Genomic DNA, 20,454 nt, shown 5'->3' on the forward strand with positions numbered 1-20,454 from the left:
TATTTAGGCGGAGAATTCTTTGTAGGCGACTTTTGAATTCGTTAAAGTGGCCTATCGGTTGGTTTACACAAGGTACGTACATACCTGTGTGTTTGTGGATGTATGCTGTATTGAGATTATGTTGAATATATATTTATGAACTTGTTTTATGTTGAAAATTCATGTTCAATGTCGTTGAATTAATGCGTTGAGCATAGAACTTTGTTTTAAGAATCAAATCATGTTAGCATTTAAGATTGATGCAAGCATGTCAGTTTGGGAACTTTATAGTAGTTTATTTATTGGCAGAGATCTATATTGATCGTTGTTTCCTTTTAGCTTCCCACTATTTTATAAGGGCCGAGGACCTTGTTTGGTAGATGGTACTTTATATCAAGGAAGTTAGTTAACCTTTTGGTAAAGAAAGGATTGAAAGAGTTGCAATTTATTCTTGACTGAAGCTTGTGACCACCTTTTAATGCAAAGATAAAAGAAGTCGTGTTTACTTGTTGATTATATTATTTATGTGATTAACGAGTCATAACCAAGTGTAAAAAGTAAATCAAGTAAAGTGAAACTGAATAGCAATAGCTTTAGACTGTGCACGTCTGAAGTGACGGACAATCAGGAGTTGGAGTCATGGGTCGCTCATGGCTTTTTCTGGGGCCGGATTGATCACCGGTTCTATTTTATTCAAAAGTCCCTCGATATCGCAGGTCATTGGGGTTTACGGAATCGCGCCCGTACCTCGTCTTCCTTAGTGAAAAAGTTTCTAGTAGACAGCTCAGTCCATTGACTATTTCAATTAAAATAATATTAATGTTATAAAAGTCTAGTCCAGTCTAGTCTAGTCTAGTTTAGTTAAGTGTGGTTTCAAATTATTATGTTTTGGTTGTCCTTATTTACGTTATTAGTATCATGTTAGGATTGTTCGTTTAATAGAATCATGTTAGGATTATTATTGATTTAGTATGTAGTACTCAGCTTTGCTGATTACGTGCTTTTGCTTGTGCATGTTGATCATGGCTATGCCTTATTGATCCTGTGATGACCCAATCTTTGGTGAGAAGTCTCTAGGGATCAATAAGCATTGTCCATTGCAGGTTTGAAGAGGATGCATCACTGGGGTTCGGGATCTGGAGAGATTTGTGTAGTCGTTATTTTATTTCATTTGAATTTGGTTTTGTTGAACTTGTTTTAATGGACTTGAATTTGATTTGAACTAATTAGGCCGACTTCGGTTTGTTGGTTTTGGTAGTTGACTTATTTAAATTATTAAAGTTATTTATTATGTTTTCCGCTGCAAAATTCTGAATAAGCCGAAACGTGTTCACACGGGCGATAATGCCTTGATAATTCTCTACGTTTTATATTAAAAGGGTTATTTTAGAAAACAGAGAGTTGTCGGGGTGTTACATGTGCGAACACACACACCGAACAATCTAAAAATAATAAACTCAACATTTCTGAAACAAGAACTAACTTACAAGCATCCGTCCTGTTGAGCACTGAAAATAACAATACACACAACTCTCTTGTTTGCCGACATGGTTTTAGTTCTGATCAGATGCCCCTTTGTTTTAAGCAGCTAGGGAGCCACGTTCTGGTATGCTAGTCTTTGAGATCTGTTGGCAGTAGCTAGTTGCTAGCTTGCTGCAGACATATGCAGAATGCTTCGTTATAATTCACAAAATAAAAAATGTAAATTTTTTCCTATTAAAAGTAAATAAAACAATGTAAAAAGTAAATAAAACAATGTAAAAAGTAAATAAAAGTAGAAACTAATTGAACACACAACTAAACTCCAATAAAGAGTCTTGTCATGACAACGCACACACTTAACCTGACGAGATCTGCTACATTATCCCTGCAAGGTGAAAACCCCTAAACAACTAAATCACATGACTTCATCCATTAATTCGCATCATGTAGTCTGAAGCCCAACAACTGTCAAATCCTACAAAAGACAAAAACATAAATAAATTTAAAAAAAAACCAACACAAAACAAATTACAAACTACTTTTCAAACAATAGATTAAGTTGCTTTGATTTAATCTAGCCAAAGATCGTGACATGACAACTGAACTACTGACCTTAGGGCCGCCTCTTGTGATTCCAGATACGGTTGTGACGACTGACACGGGGACCTCTTTTCTTACTGTTCTTCTACAGTAAGGTAGAACTTGCTGATTAGTATCAAGTGAATCATTCAGACTTAATTTAAATATGCAGATTGTTTAATTAGTTGAAGCATATACATCAACCAAATTACCCTGTGCAAAGAGGCAACCAAAGTAACCACTCCCCTAATAATGAACCACAAAGTCTAGTCATAAATAGATAATTTATGTGTAGAAATAGTCCAAGCAGGGCTTTCAAAGTCTTCCTTTCACCAAAAGTTGTCGCAGTCAGAAAATTGCAATGACTAAGCATATTTGACATAAATTGCACTAAACAACCCACACATTCTAGGATTCTACAAAATGCACCCTTGCAACACCTGAGTACTACCCTAATTAAAATAACAAAGTACATAAAATCAACGTGGAGTCTCTAATGAACTGATATGTGGTTCTAAATAACATAGTTCAACAACACAATTGTATCTTTGTTCAAGAGTATCAAGGGAATATGATAGTCCACTTCGATTCTCTAAGTTAATAACCACACAAAGTTCTTAATACATTCAAACCCAACCAGTTAATTAAAGCCAAATATCTCTCTCTCACTTAACCTGACCAAATATATATATCTCTCTCTCACACTTAACCCGACAAAAAGTAAAGACATTATCAGCAAAAGTAAACACAACATCGATAGTTAAAGTAAACACAATATCATCAAAAGTAAACACAACATCGACAAAAAGTAAACACAATATCAGAAAAAGTAAACACATAATCAACAAAGAGAAAACCTAATTTAATTTGTTCGAAAATAAAAATTAGAAGGAAAATTATCTGAGCAACAAAAACAATCGAAAAACATAACCCATAATCAAAGGTAGAACAAAGATGTTCAATATAGTTGAAGTTAGAAGAAGAGAATATGAGAAAGAAGGAGGAGGAGGACGTGAGAGAGAGAGAGAAAGTTCGCATGAGATGAGGGAGGAAGAGAGAGAAAGAAATTCTAAAAATTTGGGGATTAAGAGCATCAATTATAGACTAACTCTTAATTTGCCCCTCTTAATCTCTTTCCTGATACACCTCATCACCACCTCTTAACAAGAGTTAGCTACCAAAAACATCAAAAAATAGACTACCTCTTAAATACTACATCTTATATAGTTTTTTTATATTTTAAATTTTATTTTTAATACAAAAAAAACCAAAATACACCACATTCTTCCACATCACCCCCTCTTATTTCTAAGAGCTACCTCTTATTTAGAGGATGTCCCAATCAACCTCTAAATAATAGGTAGCTAAGAGTTACCCTATTTTTTTTAAGAGCTAACTCTTAGAGATTCTCTCTCCTTAAGAGGGGGCTAAGAGGGAGCTATAATTGATGCTCTAAGAGAGGTCACCCAACGGTCTAAAATTACACAATTGCCCTTAATGAATTCTTTGGTCGGGTAGATTGCCTTAAGTTTTGCCGAGTCGAACAAAGCCTTGATTTCACTTCCAACTCATATTCTAGATAAGCTTTTCTTTTCTTCCGATTATTAATAAACACAAATATCTCCACTGATACGTTTTGCATCCCTTAAACTAGAATCTCTCACTCCCCAAATGAAGCATTTTTCATGCTATACTCACCAAGTCAACCATAAACTATGCTAACATCCATCCTTCCACCTTACTCATCTGCCTAAGAACCTCCAGAACATCAAAACCACTTTCAAAAATTTCTCTAACAACAGCAAAAACGCACAATTAACATGTCAGTTCTAGCTCCAAGTTGTCAAACTTTCTGCAAATTTGTAGACCAAAAAAAACAATACCCACAAAAAGTGAGTAACGGGTGGTGCTTAGTTCTGCTAAAAACTTCTGGGTTTGGATTAAAAGACATCAAAAACAGCAGAGATTGCAGAAAATTGAAGAGGGGAGATATTAAGGCGCATTCTTCGTGGCTAGATTTCTCGAGACCCACCAGTGTTGAAATGGAACAAATCAAAGATTGTGATCAGCTTGATCAGATTTTACAGCAGGCTAAGGAGCATTGTCAGCCCATTGTCATTGATTGGTAAACCCAATTTCTTCAAATTTTCTGTTTTTTTGTTTGATTTGTGTGATTGATAGAGAAATTATTTTAACGGGTTTGCATTACATCCGTTATTCCAATGGAACTATACAAGAAAGGGGTAAATTGTATTGAGAACTTATAGCCAAAATAATTGCGGAATTAAAAAAACCTAAAACCTATATAGGAACACCGCAAATTTTTGGCTGTATCCGTGTACGGCCATAGCTAGTTGTACCCCATTCAAAATAACCATTTATTATTTCGCAAATGAACCTTTATTATTTGGAAATGAATATTTACTATTTCGGAAATGAAAATTTACTATTTTGGAAATGAACATTTATTTATTTATTCGAATATGAACGTTTATCTAATTATTTGGCAATCCTCATTTATTCAAGCAAGTTAGAAATGAGCATTTATCTACTGCTTGTGAAATGAGTATTTACTAATTTTAAAATGAAATTAGTTATTGCATAACTATGTTATTACTTTCCAATTGAGGTTGGCATGAGTGGTTAAGAGCCTCTTCATCCTTAACCAAGGTCTCGGGTTCGAGCCTTGGGTATGGAAAAAACCTCAACTGGGAGGGATGCTGCCCATCGAGACACCTATGCAAACTCCCGCGGGAGATTAGTCCACTCGCCGAAGGCGGTGGGAACTCCTCGTAGTAGAACAAAAAAAAAAAAAAACTATGTTATTACTTTGAACATATATTTACATTTGAACAATTAAAACATGTCAAATAACATATTTTTCCAAAAACTTGAACATTTTAGGCACTGCCTATGTAAATTTGTACTTGAATTACAAGATATTGGTAGAAATCATCCACTTATTTCTCTATGTCTTTAATCTTGAATTTTGTTTTTGATGTAGTTTTGAGTTCTTATACTTTTTGAATGCATGTATAGAGTGTGATTTGAACACAATATTTGACTTTCACGGTTTCTAACAAAAATATTACTCCGTACTTCATATATGATTTTGGTTCGAACATGTAAACACCTTCTATGGTCACAAGTAGCATAACCTGATTGTCTCCTTCACCTTGTTTACCGGAATAATAATTTGAGAAGAGGATTAATAAAGTTATTACAAGCAACAAAAAATAGTGCAGTATAGCTTATATTATCCACAAGTGCTAATGTTAGTTGTTAAGTCGTGAGACTTGATGGGTTGCCCTATGTAATAAATTGTTTATAATAAGTCTGATCCATTAAGAAAAACCTTGTAATCCCTTATAATAACTAACCCATTATATTTGACTTTCACGGTTTCAATTTTCTCAACGTTGTAGGCTGAAAATGAAAACAGTATGCAATTTGATAGGATGATCACAACTAATTTAAAAATGAGCATTTACTGATTTGAAAATGATGAGCATGCAAAGAAAACAAATAGGTTAAAAAGAAAGAACAAGGGTTTAAAAGATGCTCAGTAATAGAACAAGAAAGAACAAAGAATACAAACTGTATGAACAAATAAAACAAAAAGTAAGAACAATTTCATTATGAACATTAACCAGATGATTATTATGAACAAACAATCAAACAAGAAAGAATTAAAAAAAATCAACAAAAAAGAACAAACAATATAAAAAAGAACATAAAATTCAAGAAGAAAGAACAAATAATACAAAATTTATGAACAATTTTATGATTAATTACAAAAAAAAAAAATGAAAGAACAAACAATACAACAAAAAAGAACGTAACCATACAAAAAGATAGAACAAACAATACAGACGATTGTAAAAACATAAAAGATCAATGAATAGCTTAATATGAACATTAACCGAATGATTATTATGAACAAATAAAATAAATAAGAAAGAATAAATAATTCAACAAAAAAGAACAAACAATATAAAACATAACATAAAATTCCAGAAGAAAGAACAAACAATACAACAATTACGAACAATTTATGATGAATTTAAAAAACAACATGAAAGAACAAACAGTACAACAAGAAAAAACAAACAATACAGACGCATTGTTTTTTGGGGGGCACGGCCGGGTACAGCAGTTGGAACACAATGCACAAGAGAGATTTTCCAGGGCCCAACTAGAAAGAAAACCTCGATCCACTCGGATTTGCTCTAAAGCTCTTCATTATAATAGGGCAATAACAAATCAGTTACAAACCTATCAAAACTAGGACCTTACTTGAGTTCCTCTACGAACTCAAGTTTCCAATAGTTGTTCCCTCAAACAACGACGCTTGCTGCTTTTACTCTGAAGCTTTCTCTCTCTTCACTCGGGCTTAACTCAAAGCCTACACAACAAGAGTTCACTTAAACCCTTACCCCAAACAAGACTTTAGCAAAAGTGTCTCTCTCTTAAAATTAAACAGACGCTTGAATAATAAACATTAAGAAACAGGAACTTGGAACTCTAAAGGAACAAGTATCTGGAACTTACTTAATATGAGGAAAACAAATATATGGCGTATATAATTATTTTCCATTATGTCAGACACTTTGCAAAGCATAAACGTTCTCTTTTTATAGGCAACAATTATCCTCTTCCCCAAGTAAACTTCCACTTACTTAGCCATGTTTCCTACATAGTAGGCATGATCCCATGACTAAGTAAAAGTCCAAGTACTGCCTTACTTCTCCACAAATTTAAGCAGTTACAAATTATGCATCCTAGTTTCTAGGCATGATCACCATGTTCCTAAAACAAACTCACTAAATGTCAATTATAATAAACATGATTTATTCCATGGTTTCATATGATTCCCAACTTAATAGAAACCTACCTAATTAATCTACTCATAAACGTAAATTAATCTTTGACTACCTAGGATTCCCAAATTAATAGGACTCTAATTAATTAATTAATTAATTAATCAATTTAATAAATTTATTCCAAAATATAAATTTTTATTTATCTTATTAAGAATCCTAGATTTAATCAATTTGAATTTCGACTTGGAAATTTAACTGCTTGTAGGAACATCTTATGCCTTCTATTTCTCCATTCACAATAGCTCTCATTTTATTCCCCTCTTTTTTTTCCTTTTTTTTTTCTTCTAGCTCCCTTTTTTTTTCCATCACTTTTGATTTTTTCCTTTCAAAATTATACATGACAACTCTATTAATCACCTTCCTCATTAGTTCCCCCTCAACAATTGCTACATCATTTAAGTGACAAAGGAGGAATATTTAGGTGAGGATTTTTATATAGTGATGAAGTTTTGAGAATGTTTTTGAAAAGAAAAAGAAATCAATGTGTGATATGAGTTGATTTTGTGATCTCTAATATGTTGTAGAGATACGGAAGGAAAAGTGTAGGAAACATTTTTGTGAGAAACATGAGTTTAATTGGTGGAAATCATGGAAGAAATAAATTTTCATACATTTACAGGATTTGGACATTCTTAAGAGTGCACATGCATCGAATGAAAAAACCTTGTTTTGTTCCATAAGGAAATGGAACTTTACTTTTTGCTTCTTTTTCCTATTTATTAACAAAGACATCAGTGAGTCCTTAATTCAGTTCTAGCTCATGACTACGCACAGTTGTAGTGTCAATTTTATAAGGAAGACTATTTACATAAACTCTAGACGTATAATACACAATTCAATGACTATTGTAGGAAATTCAAGGAAACTTCAACAAATTTCAAACTTAATAAGATTTCCATACATTCTTAATAAGCCTTTAGCGAGAGAATAAAAAATGTATTGCTAATGAATTATTAGGAACAACTAGTGCCATGAGTCGTTCCCCCTCAAGTAAGCATACATAAAGTCTAATTATTAGGACTAGGAACCCTACATTGATTGGGTTCCATATTAAAACAAATAATAGACTATTTAACACATACCTCAGATTCACGCTCAAAGTCAGAATTAGCCATTAGGCATAATCGAGAATCTTGAGCTTTTCCTCTATCCAAAAGTTCCTCTTCAGATTCTGATCCTTGTTCCCATGTAGGGCACTCTCTGATACACCTATAACAATCAAACTCCAAATTTTTGTTAGAAGAATTTTTACCTTTGTTTTTGTTCGATTTCAAACTTGTGTAAATCCTTTTGAATTTTCGAACAATCTTCATAGTTTCTTCTACATCAATGTTAGATTTGTCACTTTCTTCGACTTTTAGTACAAGAGAATCAATTATTGGTTTTTTACCTTCATGAGTTCCTATGTGTAACTCGTGGGTCATCAATGATCCAGCGAGTTCCTCAATGTGGAACTTGGTGAAATCTTTGGATTCTTGGATTGCAGTTACTTTAGCCATCCACCTTTTATCTTTGGGGAGACTTCGCAGGCTTGTTCATCAGAAGGAATAGACTTTCCAAGAGACTCCAACTCATTAGTAATGTTCGAAAAACAACTGAACATGTTACGAATTGAATCATAAGGTTCAATTACAAATAAATCATATTTATTCATTAACAGATCAATTTTAGACATTTTTACTTCGTTTGTTCCTTCATGAGTAATTTGAAGTAGTTCCCTAGCTTCCTTAGCGGTTTTGCAACCCATAATACGGTTATATTCATTAGGACCAAGACCACAATGCAACAATTTAATAGCCTTGGCATTTAATTCAAGCTTTATGTAATCAGACTTATCATATTGAGAAATTGGTTTAGGAACAACCTGATTTTCTTCATTTGTCGTTATAACTTTAAAGTTCACGAATTCCATTACTCTCCATACCTGATAGTTTTTTGGCTTTGATGAATATTTCCATTCTATTCTTCCAATAGGGATTATATTTCCCATCGAACAATGGTGGTCGCATGGTTGAGTAACCTTCCGGGAGTTTCTTGTAAGTTTCTATCGTCCCGGCTCTGATACCAACTGTTATTTTGATGGAACACTAAAAGAGGGGGGGGGGGGTGAATTGTACTTGGGAACTTATAGCAAAAATAATTGGGGAATTAAAAAAACTAAAAGCTATAGGAACACAGTGCACAAGAGAGATTTTCACGAGGAAACTTTCCAGGGCCCAACTAGAAAGAAAACCTAGATCCACTCGGGATTTTCTCTAAAACTATTCACTATAATAGGGCAATAACAACTCAGTGACAAACCTTTTAGAATCTCGGACCTTACTTGAGTTCCTCTACGAACTCAAGTTTCTAATAGTTGTTCCCTCAAAAAACTACGCTTACTCTGAAGCTTTCTCTCTTCACTCAGGCTTAACTCAAAGCCTACACAATAAGTGTTCACTCAAACCCTTACCCCAAACAAGACTTTACCAAAAGTCTCTCTCTCAAAATAAAACAAAACAGACGCTTGAATAATAAACTCTAAGAAACAGGAACTTGGAACTCTAAAGGAACAGGTATGTGGAACTGACTCAATAATGAGGAAGACAAAGTATATGGCGTATATAATTATTTTCCACTATGCCAGACACTTTGCAAAGGATAAAACATTATCTTTTTATAGGCAACAATTATCCTCTTCCACGAGTAAAATTCCACTTACCCATGTTTTCTACAAAGTAGGCATGATCCCATGACTAAGTAAACAGGAAAACGTGTGGAGTAAGGACCAAGTACTGCCTTATGTTTCTCCACATATTTAAGCAGTTACAATTTATGCATCCTAGTTTCTAGGCATGATCCCCATGTTCCTAAAACAAACTCACTAAATGTCAGTTATAATAAACGTGATTTATTCCATGGTTTCATAGGATTCCAACTTAATAGGAACCTACCTAATTAATCTACTCATACACGTAAATTAATCTTTGACTACCTAGGATTCCCAAATTAATAGGACTCTAATTAATTAATCAATCAATTTAATTAATTTATTCCAAAATATAAATCTTATTTATCTTATTAAGAATCCTAGACTATTATAAGACTTTTTTTAATCAAATTAAAACTCTGAAATAGATTATCCTAAATGCACGTTTATATTCTAAGTTCACCGACAATTAGATTAATGCTTACTGACGTTATATTTAGGATGCAGACCAAGTTCCACTAACACGAGTTCCACTAACACGAGTTCCTATTTCCTTAAATTGAAGCCTAGAATGTAAACTCATACAAACAGACTTCCTCTCTCCGAGTTCCCCCTCTGGAACTGCTGCTTCTCTTTCGGAGTTCCTCTAGCTTATGTGCAGGAACTATGTAACTTCCAGCTTCTCTAGAGTTCATCCTTAGGAACTGCTCTACAGTTCCAGCTCTGGATTTTATGCTTCTTTGTTATAAGCATCTCACGACTTGGGCACAACTATTCATTAATGATTCTTGCACACATATAACTTGAAAACCACGTTAGTTGAATACTTTAGTTTGTCATCATCAAAACCATATTGGCTCAACAACGTCAACTTATTTTGCAATTTGAAATCATGGGTTTTGGAGTAATTTGAATTTTTTTTTCTGGGGATTTAAGTTCACTCTTGTGCATTTTTTGTAAAAGGGTTGTTCTTTTTGTTGGAGGTGCTGATTTTGGGTTTTATAATTCTTGTTTGTTGGATGGTAGGATGGCTAATTGGTGCAGGAAATGCATATACCTGAAGCCTAAATTGGAAAAAATGGCTGCTGAATTTGATACCAAGTAAGATATCTCTATTTTATCAAGAAGTGTCTATATTTGGGGTTCGGAAATGGCACTTTGGTGAATGTACATTGAATAGGGCAAACTCCCGTGTTCCAGTCGTGTCAAAAGGTGTTTTGTTTCGAAATGTTGAACAATCTTTTTACTAATCAATGGTAAGCCTGCTGAGGATGGCTTTAGCCTGGTTCAGGGCAACAGTTGGTTATGTTTTTGGTGTCCTGGATAAACAATTTGGTAGACGTGTACAACTGTAGTTTCGTGCTCGTGTTCACGTATGTTGCCGTTACAGACTGCAATAGTATTTTCATTACATGCCTGCATATATGATTTGAGCATTACTTATACTGAGTAGTAGTGCTTACGTTTACACTTTCCTATGCTGTTTTTCTTGCTACTTCCACACTCATTTATGCTAGTAGATCAACCTTTGAAGAAAGTTACTCTTGGCTTAGAGTGCAGCTTTAAACTTCTTGATTATATCGTCTGGATATTAGCTTGTGAAATCAAGATGTCATTTTCTTACAGATGAACTTCCGATCTTCATGCCAAGAAAATAATTCGTAAGACCCAGATGTGTCATCTCAGAATAATTTTTAGGATAAATTGTTTTTTACCACCTAAAAAAATCGAAAATTTGTTTTTTACCACCTAAAAAACTAAAACTTGTATTTTACCACCTAAAAAAAATTTAAAACTTGTTTTTTACCACCTGAAAGATGGAAAAATATATGAAAATGTTATGTAGGGGGGCACAATAACGGTAATACTTCTTATATGTTCTATTCTTCCACGATTTCATGTATTTAACTCTTCTCTTCCCCAACTTCCTTATGTTCCATTAATTTACATAATTTTTCACCACCATTAATTCACAAAATTGACAAAACTTAATAGAAGTAAAGAGAAAAGGGTGAAAGAGTTAAAGAAAATCACACAGGGATTGTAAAAATTTGGAGGAAAATTGAATTAGGTAGCCATGTATAAAGGTTTCATCTATTTTTTCGCTTTCAGGTGGTAAAAGACATGTTTTAATTTTTGTTAGGTGGTAAAATACAAGTTTTAATTTTTTAGGTGGTAAAAAACATTTTTTCGATTTTTGTAGGTGGTAAAAAATAATTTGTCCTTATTTTTAACCCTTTTGAAAGCAAGAATCGTTTGTTATATTGCTCCTCTTAACAAGTAGATCATCCATGTAGAGATACAATCGAACCTTGCTGTATAAAGTAGAAGTCATTGTTTTTGAACTAGGCTCTTGGTTGTAAGCCATGAAAAGCCTATTCTAACCACGAGAAAATGTTCTTTACTTTTATTGATGGAACCTTATAGAGTTGTAGTTGTTCAATGTATCTATCCTCTTCGAGATTGCCATTGAGGACAAGTTGGTTACCTGGTTACCATTCAGGGTGTCCAAGCAATTAATGTCCTACATTTTCCAAAGTGTCTGTAATCAATTCCATCTAAACTATTCTGCACATGTCCTTTTGTCTAGTTTTGAATTTGTTGGCTGACCCATTAGGATTGACCTTAATTTTTTTAAGCTCGTATTGGTAATAACTTCCTGAGTCCCGACTTCATGTCGTTTCACAATCTCCCCGAGCTTATGATCACATTGGGTTGATCTTGTACAGCTTTCTGCCACTCTTTGTACATAGAAGCTTCATTATAGTTGCTAGGTTCATTATTACGGAGTAACAAATTGACTTTGTCTATACACTTGCACTACTGATGAACAACATGATAATTTTGATAAATGCTAGTCACACTTATCTTTTAGGGTGTGTGAACTTAATTTGGAAATAGGACCCAACTTAGAGTGAATTAGAATAAAATTCAACAAAATAGATGAGTATTATACAAAATGGCACCAGAATTGACTAGTGCGGAAGGAGAGACATTGAAATCACCTCCATTTAACTCACAATTGTTTTGTTCAGCTTGTGGTTTTGCTTTTAAAGATAGTTGTCCTCTTGGTCCTTGTCATCCAGATTCCAGAATCTCATCGATCTTCACATCTCTACTTATAACAATTTTTCCTTCGTTGTTGTTGAATGTTCTATAGCCCTTGATTATGAGCTATAACCAAAAAAGGATGCCTTTCCCTGACTAGTCACCAACTTGCTGGACAGGAGGTGTTTGTCCTCTCCGAGTTTTAACAAAATGATGAAACCACTGTCAGATGCTGGACATGTGGTGCCTGTCCACTCCAAGCCACTTAATAGGAGTTTTCCCGCGTAAATTTTGTCACCAAGGCATTAAGCAAATATATAGGAGTTTATACAGCGATGCATGCTGCATGGTCCTACCTTACCTGCCCATTTCTTTTTCCTCGAGGCATGTAGTCAATTGTAAGATGCCACTATATGCCTTCAGCCTTACCCAAATTATTGAATTTTCTTAAAAGTATTCTTTCGGTAACTGGTTCTCTTCAACTTGCAACCACTTTGTCTCCCCAAAGCTTCAGTCTTTTGATAAGTCATATGACTTGTACAAGCACTGTCTATTATCCCTTTAGCCACTTTTTGATGCCTTCTTGCCTTAAGAATTTGCATCTTCTTCATCATAAAACAAGTAATGTTTCATACTTGCAATCTTATTGATCAACGTGGCTACGAGTGCCTTACCTGATTTTGCTGGTCTTGCTTACTCTGCACTTCTTCTTGATGTGGGAAACTTCTTACAAAATATGCATTCAGGTTTTCCTGTGAACCAACAATCATAACCAAAGTTATGCTTGCCAAAGGTGGCACATTGAAGGATTTTTCCACCCATCTTTCCCTTCGAATTATTAACTGTTTCTTTATATATGGCCACATGTTGGCCTTTACCATCCTTCTGGTAGGATGAGATTTTGAGTAGTGCCTTGTTTGAAGAGAACCTTGTATTGAACCTTTTTATCCGTGCTGGGCTTTGCGTCATAAGCTTGTAGGGAGCCAAAACTTCTCCGTAACAATAAGGTTACTTTAGTCTCTCCCTTTTTTAATCATATTGACAGTAGAGTTTTTGGGAAGGTTTATCATCCCCCTCTTAACAAAATTTTACCAGAAATAGTCTCACCATAAAATTTGAGTTTGCATTTTGTTTAATAAGCTCCAGTATTATAGAAAATTAACTATTCATATTCTCATGTTCTTCCATTTGAACATTCATAGAATTTTTTCAAGTTATTAAGTTTAATATGCCCCACCTTCTCTGTTCTTTGAAACTCTTTACATCACCTGCTCATAATGGTCCCAGATGAACTTTTAGTTCAAATTTGACTAACATATACTTAGTTCAAAGATTTTGAACGAAGTGTTTTTGGTTCATAAAAAATGGAACTATATGTTCATTTTCGTTGCTGAAGTAAGTAGAACTATTGGTTTGTAATTTTGTAATTATATTTTCACCTGGGACCAAGGTACTTGTGTTTAGACGGCCCAAGCCTTTGGGTGGTATTTTTTAACAGCAACGTAGATGTGAGAAAGTGCACAACCCTCATCTCATATTCTCATCTGCTTTCAAAATCTTTGTTTGTGTGTCTATGTGTTTTACTCTCCCTTTGTTGCTTGAAGCATGTCTCAATATTCCCATAGACCATTAACTTTCAGAATAAGCTTCATTGTAATGCCTATAATTTCTGGAAGAAAATAGTAAAGTAGATGCTATATTTGAACATAATTTGTGTTATGCTTTACCTGGGTTGTCTTTGGACCGCTTGGCCTTTAAGATCCTCAAGTGCTTTGATAGTTGATACTGCTTGTTTAAAAAATGGGAGAATAAATAGAAATTAATGGAAAATATGATCTGTTTCAAGATGCATTTATGGGGTGCTGCAAACTGATGTTTACGTGTGCTTGGGTTTTGATTTTATAAAACTGTTTACTAGATTTTTCATACATACATAACATTAAGGCTTTCAAGCTTAATATTTTTACCGAGTTCTCAATATTTATCTTTCTATTGAATGCAACCAGAGCATGGATGTTTCGACTCATAAAATGCAAAAGCCAAAAGGTCTCATCTGTTGGCAATACCATCCTTATTCTCTATGAAGACCTAGTTCCCTTTTTTTTGTTAAGAACTCTTTAACATTTTAAGACTTATATTCTCTATTTTTTCGTAAGAAAAAGAGTCGAACTTACAGATGTTTTGAATATTTGCAAGAAGAGTGTTAAACTTTTTTTTATATGGCAAAATTTTCTCTCATTTTTGAATTGATGTTGACATTTACCTTGCTGCTTTGTTTTATAATTTCAATTAGATTCTTATGCCTTTTCCATATGGGAAGGGGGGAGGGAGGAGGGAGATCTGGCAACCTTAAACCTTTGCAAAATTATATTGGACGTAATCACATTGAGCGAATGTTTGCTAAAGGTCTTCAGGAAGTCAATGGCAGAGGAGTGTTGTGCATATTAAGACATATTTGCGCATATTTGAGATAAGGCATATTTGCACATACCTCTGTCATCTAGGCTGTCCTTGGAATCCTTATATTCAGAGATACATATTATGAATTTCTGTTCTAAGCAAGTTAATAAGTTATAACAACCTTGGTTGGAGAATCAGAAGTTAGCTCTACAATACCAACCATTGTAATCGTAATGATTTTGATTGTGACCCCGAGTAGTGTCTTTTGTGACCCAGAAGTCCAGAACAGCGCCCTCCACAGCTTATTTATTATTAGATGCTAATTCTGCCTTTTCATGTATCTTTGTACTCTGCGAAACGTAATAACTATGATGCGAACTTGTTTGATTGATGTTTTTGTTGTTTTTTGGTTGGAAGATACCAAAGGATTATCTAAGTACATCTTTCTTATGTTTTAGTCTTATGTACACTCTTGAATCTTGATGCATGAATACTTCCTGGGCAAAAAAAGTTGTATTTCATCGTTTTCCTTGTAATTAACAAACTTAAATTTTTCCCCATTTAAGGCTCAAATTTTACTACGTGGATGTGAACAATGTGCCTCAAGCTCTTGTGAAGCGTGGAAATATTTCAGTGAGACAACTTCCTCTATAATCCATGCTTATTTCTACCAAGTCGCATTCATGCTTCTTTTATTGATGCCCTTTAAGTTTTAACCATCAGTTTCTATTTTGCATGTTTTTATCAGAAAATGCCCACAATCCAGGTGAGTTTGATCAACTTATTATTCTCACATGAATTCTCTAGATTACAGTCGTTGTTGTAATACTCAAAACTGCTCATCTCTAATCTCTTTATTTTGTTTGCAGCTATGGCTAGATGGAGAAATGAAAGACCAAGTAATTGGTGGTCATAAAGCTTGGTTAGTCATGGAAGAAGTTAGAGACATGATTCAGAAGTTCATATAAATCTACATACATCAACATCATACATCCTATCTTAACTACCACACTTTTTTTTCCCTTCACTTCAACCTCCTCAGTCCTCACTCCTCAGTCAATCTTCCACATTTTCGGTATTTTGTATATAAGCTCAGTTGGAAGACTACATTTTTTTCCTTGTATATCCAAATCCAAAACTAAGCACCGATATTTTCCAGCTTTGCTAACTGTGTAAAAATATTTCAATTATGCCCTTACTAAGGTCTTATTAGCAAAAACAAATTCACTTTTTGCAAATTTTCTTTTATTTGTAGAGGTTAGGTTAATAAGTAAAACAAGTGGGACCATGTCATTTTACTCGGAAAGGGGTGGAATGTAGTTATGAAATTATTTGTTTAATTTTACTGCGAAAGGGGTGGAATGTAGTTATGAAATTATTTGTTTAATTTTACTGGGAAAGGGGTAGAATGTAGTTATGAAATTATTTGTTTAATAGGATGGTGGGACATAAGATATATTAAATAGATACCGGAAAGAATAAGTGTATCCCTTAAATAAATACGGAGGGAGTAGTAACTTATTATTAGGGGCTAGTGAAGAACCAGCGTATCCTGAATCATAATCGAATTTTATTCTTCAGGTTTTGGTTATAGTTAACAAAATTAAGAACATGTTATACCATGTTACGGTTCTCATTAAAGGGTTGTAACAGACTTATTTCCATGTTTTATAACATCCATTAAAGGGTTGTAACAAACTTATTTCCATGCTTAGTAACATCTATATGGTTAGACCTGAGAAAGATAATCTATTAAAATATATATCTATCTAATACTATATATTAAAAGAGACACTAGGAATGACACGTGTCATTTCCTGGTGCGATTTTTTCCCGCCAAAATGTTTTTTTATTTTTCTACTTTAAAATAAATAAATTACATTACGTTTTTTTAGGAAACTAAGATAAAAATATATTTTAATTACCATAGGTATTTACTGCATAATATATTATTGGAGGAAAGCTAAATCAATATTATTTTTTCCTTTATGATATAATTTTATTTATGTATTATTATAACTTTTTAATCTGATAAGAAATATAAAAAATATTGATAAATGAACTTCTAATGTTAGTCTACTATTAATAATATAATACATGGTAACTGGTAAGTAAGAATGTTAATTAAAATAATAATACATGGTAAGTAGACTAACATAGAAGTTTATTCATCAAGATTTTACTCAATTTAAAATATGTTGTATTTGACTAACTCGGTTATGCTCGGGTCTTTTCGAAAATTAGTCTTGAGTCATTCGGGATCGTTCTACATACAAGTAAACGACTATAATTTTTATCTTTGTATAGTAATATGCAAATTTAGTTCATTTGAATATTTTTTATACACAATTTTGAATTTATACTTTTTCATATATCCTTTTTACTTTCATGTTTTTCTAATATCACAAGTCTTTTAGTTACTATTAAAATATTAAATTGTTTCAGGAGTAGCCGTGCGTTGCACGGGCCCTAAACTAGTATAAAAGTAATAAGAGAGAGATGGAAGCTAAAAGAGAAAATGATTTTCTAAAAACCAATTTTGAAAACCAAATGTTTGGTGATAGGAAAGAGAAAACACATAATATTGTTTGACATCCAAACCTTTGGATGTTGCTAATAGTACTCTAAAATCATGTTTAGCTACTTTCAAGAGTTTGGACATCAACCTAATAAAATATCGAGATAACTTGTGGACCAGGTTCACATTAAAATTAGCATGGACCTGGGTAAAATATAACTAACTATCTGTCACATCACGTGAAATTAAAAACCACCCGATCTATTTCTCTTCTTGCTCATACATTCTCTCTCCTCCCGCTGCTCACAAATTTTCACATAATCATTCTTTATATAATAAAGTAATGTTACTAAGAATTTATTAACCTTATTTATTCGCATGTTATGTTTTGTTTTATTAGAATAACTATAACAAAATGAGTAACTAAAAAAAAAAGGACTATAATTGTAACAGTAACTATATAACAAAAAAAAGAAGTAATCATAACCATAAAAGATTACTATGAATTTAAAATAGTAATTAGAATGGGAAAAAAAAGTAGGTTAAATTATTTTTTACCACCTAAAAAAATTGATAAATTATTTTTTACCACCTAAGAAAATAAAAGTTGTCTTTTACCACCTAAAAATAAAATAAAATTTATTTTTTACCACCTCTTAACCGAAAAAATATAAGGAAACGTTATGCGGATCCATTTCACCAACTATATTTTTTGTTTCCTTCTCTTCTCCACGATTTCATGCATATAAGCTACCATTTTTCCTTATTTCCAATTAATTCACATAACGTTTTCATCCATTTTGTAGTTAAGAGGTTGTAAAAGACAATTTTTATTTTATTTTTAGGTGGTAAAAAACAATTTGTCAATTTTTTTGATTATGAGGTTTACTACTTTAAGACATTCGTTATTCTCCAGTGATTGAGGTAACTATTTTAAGACTTTTGGTACGCCTTGAGGTTTTGAAAGGATTGCAAATGCGAATAACGAATGGGGTAACTGCATATTTATATGGGTCACTTGATGCATATATTTATATTAAAGTTCTTGAAGGACTAACATTACAAGAAAATCGCAAGCCTGGAGAAATGATTTCTATACAAGTGAAAATGTCACTTACAGACTAAACAATGTGGAAGGAAGTGGTATAGTCGTCTTTGTGAATACCTTATTAAAGAAGGATTTTTTAAAAAAAACAAATCGTTAATTTCTTTTTGTTTCATAAAGCTATCCCAATCATGGATTGTCATCATTGCAATTTACGTGGATGATTAAAATATCGTGGGATATTTAAAAGAGCTTGAGAAAGCTACAAAACATTTGATTATACAATTTGAGATGAAATATATTTGAAAAACAAAAAAAAAATTCTTGGAATACAAATTCAGCACGTGAAGAGCTGAGGGAATCTTTTTCCAGCAATCGAATTATACAAACTTTTCTATAAGACGGTCTTATACAAAATACCACATTGGTGTCATATAGGTGTCATATAAGTTAAGCAATGGAACCAATTAGTTAAGCACTTGAACTAATTAGTTAAGCACTGAAACCGATTAGTTAAGCAAGAGAATTAATTAGTTAAGCAATTGAATCAATTAATTAAGAAATGTAACCAATTAGTTAAGAAATGGAACCAATTAGTTAAGCAACCAAATTGGTATTTCCGGTAAGGCGGTCTTACACAAAAGTTGCCGATCAAATTATTAAGTAACAGTTGTAAAACACTTTTCAAGCTCATCCAATAAATTCTACGGTTTTTTCATGAAATGCACCCGAGGTTTGCAAAAATGCACCAAATACACCCGCGCGTTTCAAATTACATAATATACCCCTATTTAAACTTATTTGCACCAAATGCCCTTAGAATTAACGGAAGTCTAACTCCGTTAACATTAACTCTTAATTAATCTAACTAATCCTAATTTAACCCTAAATAACTACTGATTAGCCTAATTAATCCTAATTAACACTTAATGAATCCTAATTAACTCTAACTCTCCTCTCACCCTCCTGTTAATCTCACCTCTCCTTTTTTTTGGGTATCAAAATGGTGATTCCAACCACAATTTTTTCTTTTTTAAACTTCCCATTTTCATCAAACATCAATTGTAACTCAAACCCCCAAATATTCAAACCCAGATTTTCGAGTGAATTAAAATCAAACCCCCAAATATTCAAACCCAGATTTTCGATTGAATTGAAATCGTGAATTGAAGTTTGATGAAGAAGGGGAAGTTTAAGACGATGACGAATGGTGATGATGATACTGCAGCAGCGGAGAAGCAGCAGACGAGGGAAAGGGTCAGGCTGCGGCCTGCGACAGCGGCTCCTTCTCTCACTTTTCTTCCTTTCTCTCTCGTTATCTTTCACTGCTTTCTTTGCAGCCTTAATTGAATCAATTTCTGGGTTTTAAGCCTCCAATTCTTCGATTTCAGCCATACCTAAGTAAACAAACAAGAATGCAAAATTGAATTGAAAAATCAAACAAGAATGCAAAAATAATCCCGGGTTATAATTGAATTAGCGGTTTCTTCATCTGAATAAATCAGATTAAGTCGACCCTCTATCCACAATTCTAATTTGCATACCCAATTCGAATCCTCTTCTCCTCCCACAACATGCATCTTCATCAACAAACGAAAGGTCAGACATTTGGTTTATACCAGACTCAATCATCTTCAATAACACACAAAATGTCAGATTATCAATCTTTCAACAATGAAATTTCTCCTCGCAAGTTGTCAATTGCAATATTCAATGATACCAATAACTTAATTTCTAAAAATGGAAATAATAATAAAGTGGATGCAGATTAAAGAGATCGAGAGAGCTTGACACTTACTATTTTTCTGTAAAAAATAAATGATAATCTACA

At 33.2% G+C, this 20,454-nt stretch overlaps 1 protein-coding gene across 1 annotated transcript; it reads left to right on the forward strand.

The window, feature by feature from the left end:
* The first annotated feature begins 3,616 nt into the window (after positions 1-3,616).
* Positions 3,617-16,283, forward strand: LOC110796593 (thioredoxin-like 3-1, chloroplastic). The gene is made up of 5 exons (XM_022001652.2): positions 3,617-4,165; positions 10,639-10,713; positions 15,627-15,693; positions 15,809-15,826; positions 15,930-16,283. Exons 1-5 carry the CDS (start codon positions 3,861-3,863, stop codon positions 16,026-16,028), a joined length of 564 nt encoding a protein of 187 aa, XP_021857344.1. The 5' UTR covers positions 3,617-3,860; the 3' UTR covers positions 16,029-16,283.
* The last annotated feature ends 4,171 nt before the right edge of the window (positions 16,284-20,454 follow it).

The sequence above is a fragment of the Spinacia oleracea genome, chromosome 3 (assembly GCF_020520425.1).
Source record: "Spinacia oleracea cultivar Varoflay chromosome 3, BTI_SOV_V1, whole genome shotgun sequence".
Classification (NCBI taxonomy): domain Eukaryota; kingdom Viridiplantae; phylum Streptophyta; class Magnoliopsida; order Caryophyllales; family Amaranthaceae; genus Spinacia; species Spinacia oleracea.

Bases quoted from the DNA above. Each gene is read 5' to 3' on its own strand.
- LOC110796593 (XM_022001652.2), top strand. From the start codon at position 3,861: ATGTCAGTTCTAGCTCCAAGTTGTCAAACTTTCTGCAAATTTGTAGAC. The intron at 4,166-10,638 runs GTAAACCCAATT...GTTGGATGGTAG, and splicing joins CAGCCCATTGTCATTGATTG to GATGGCTAATTGGTGCAGGA. The intron at 10,714-15,626 runs GTAAGATATCTC...TCCCCATTTAAG, and splicing joins GCTGCTGAATTTGATACCAA to GCTCAAATTTTACTACGTGG.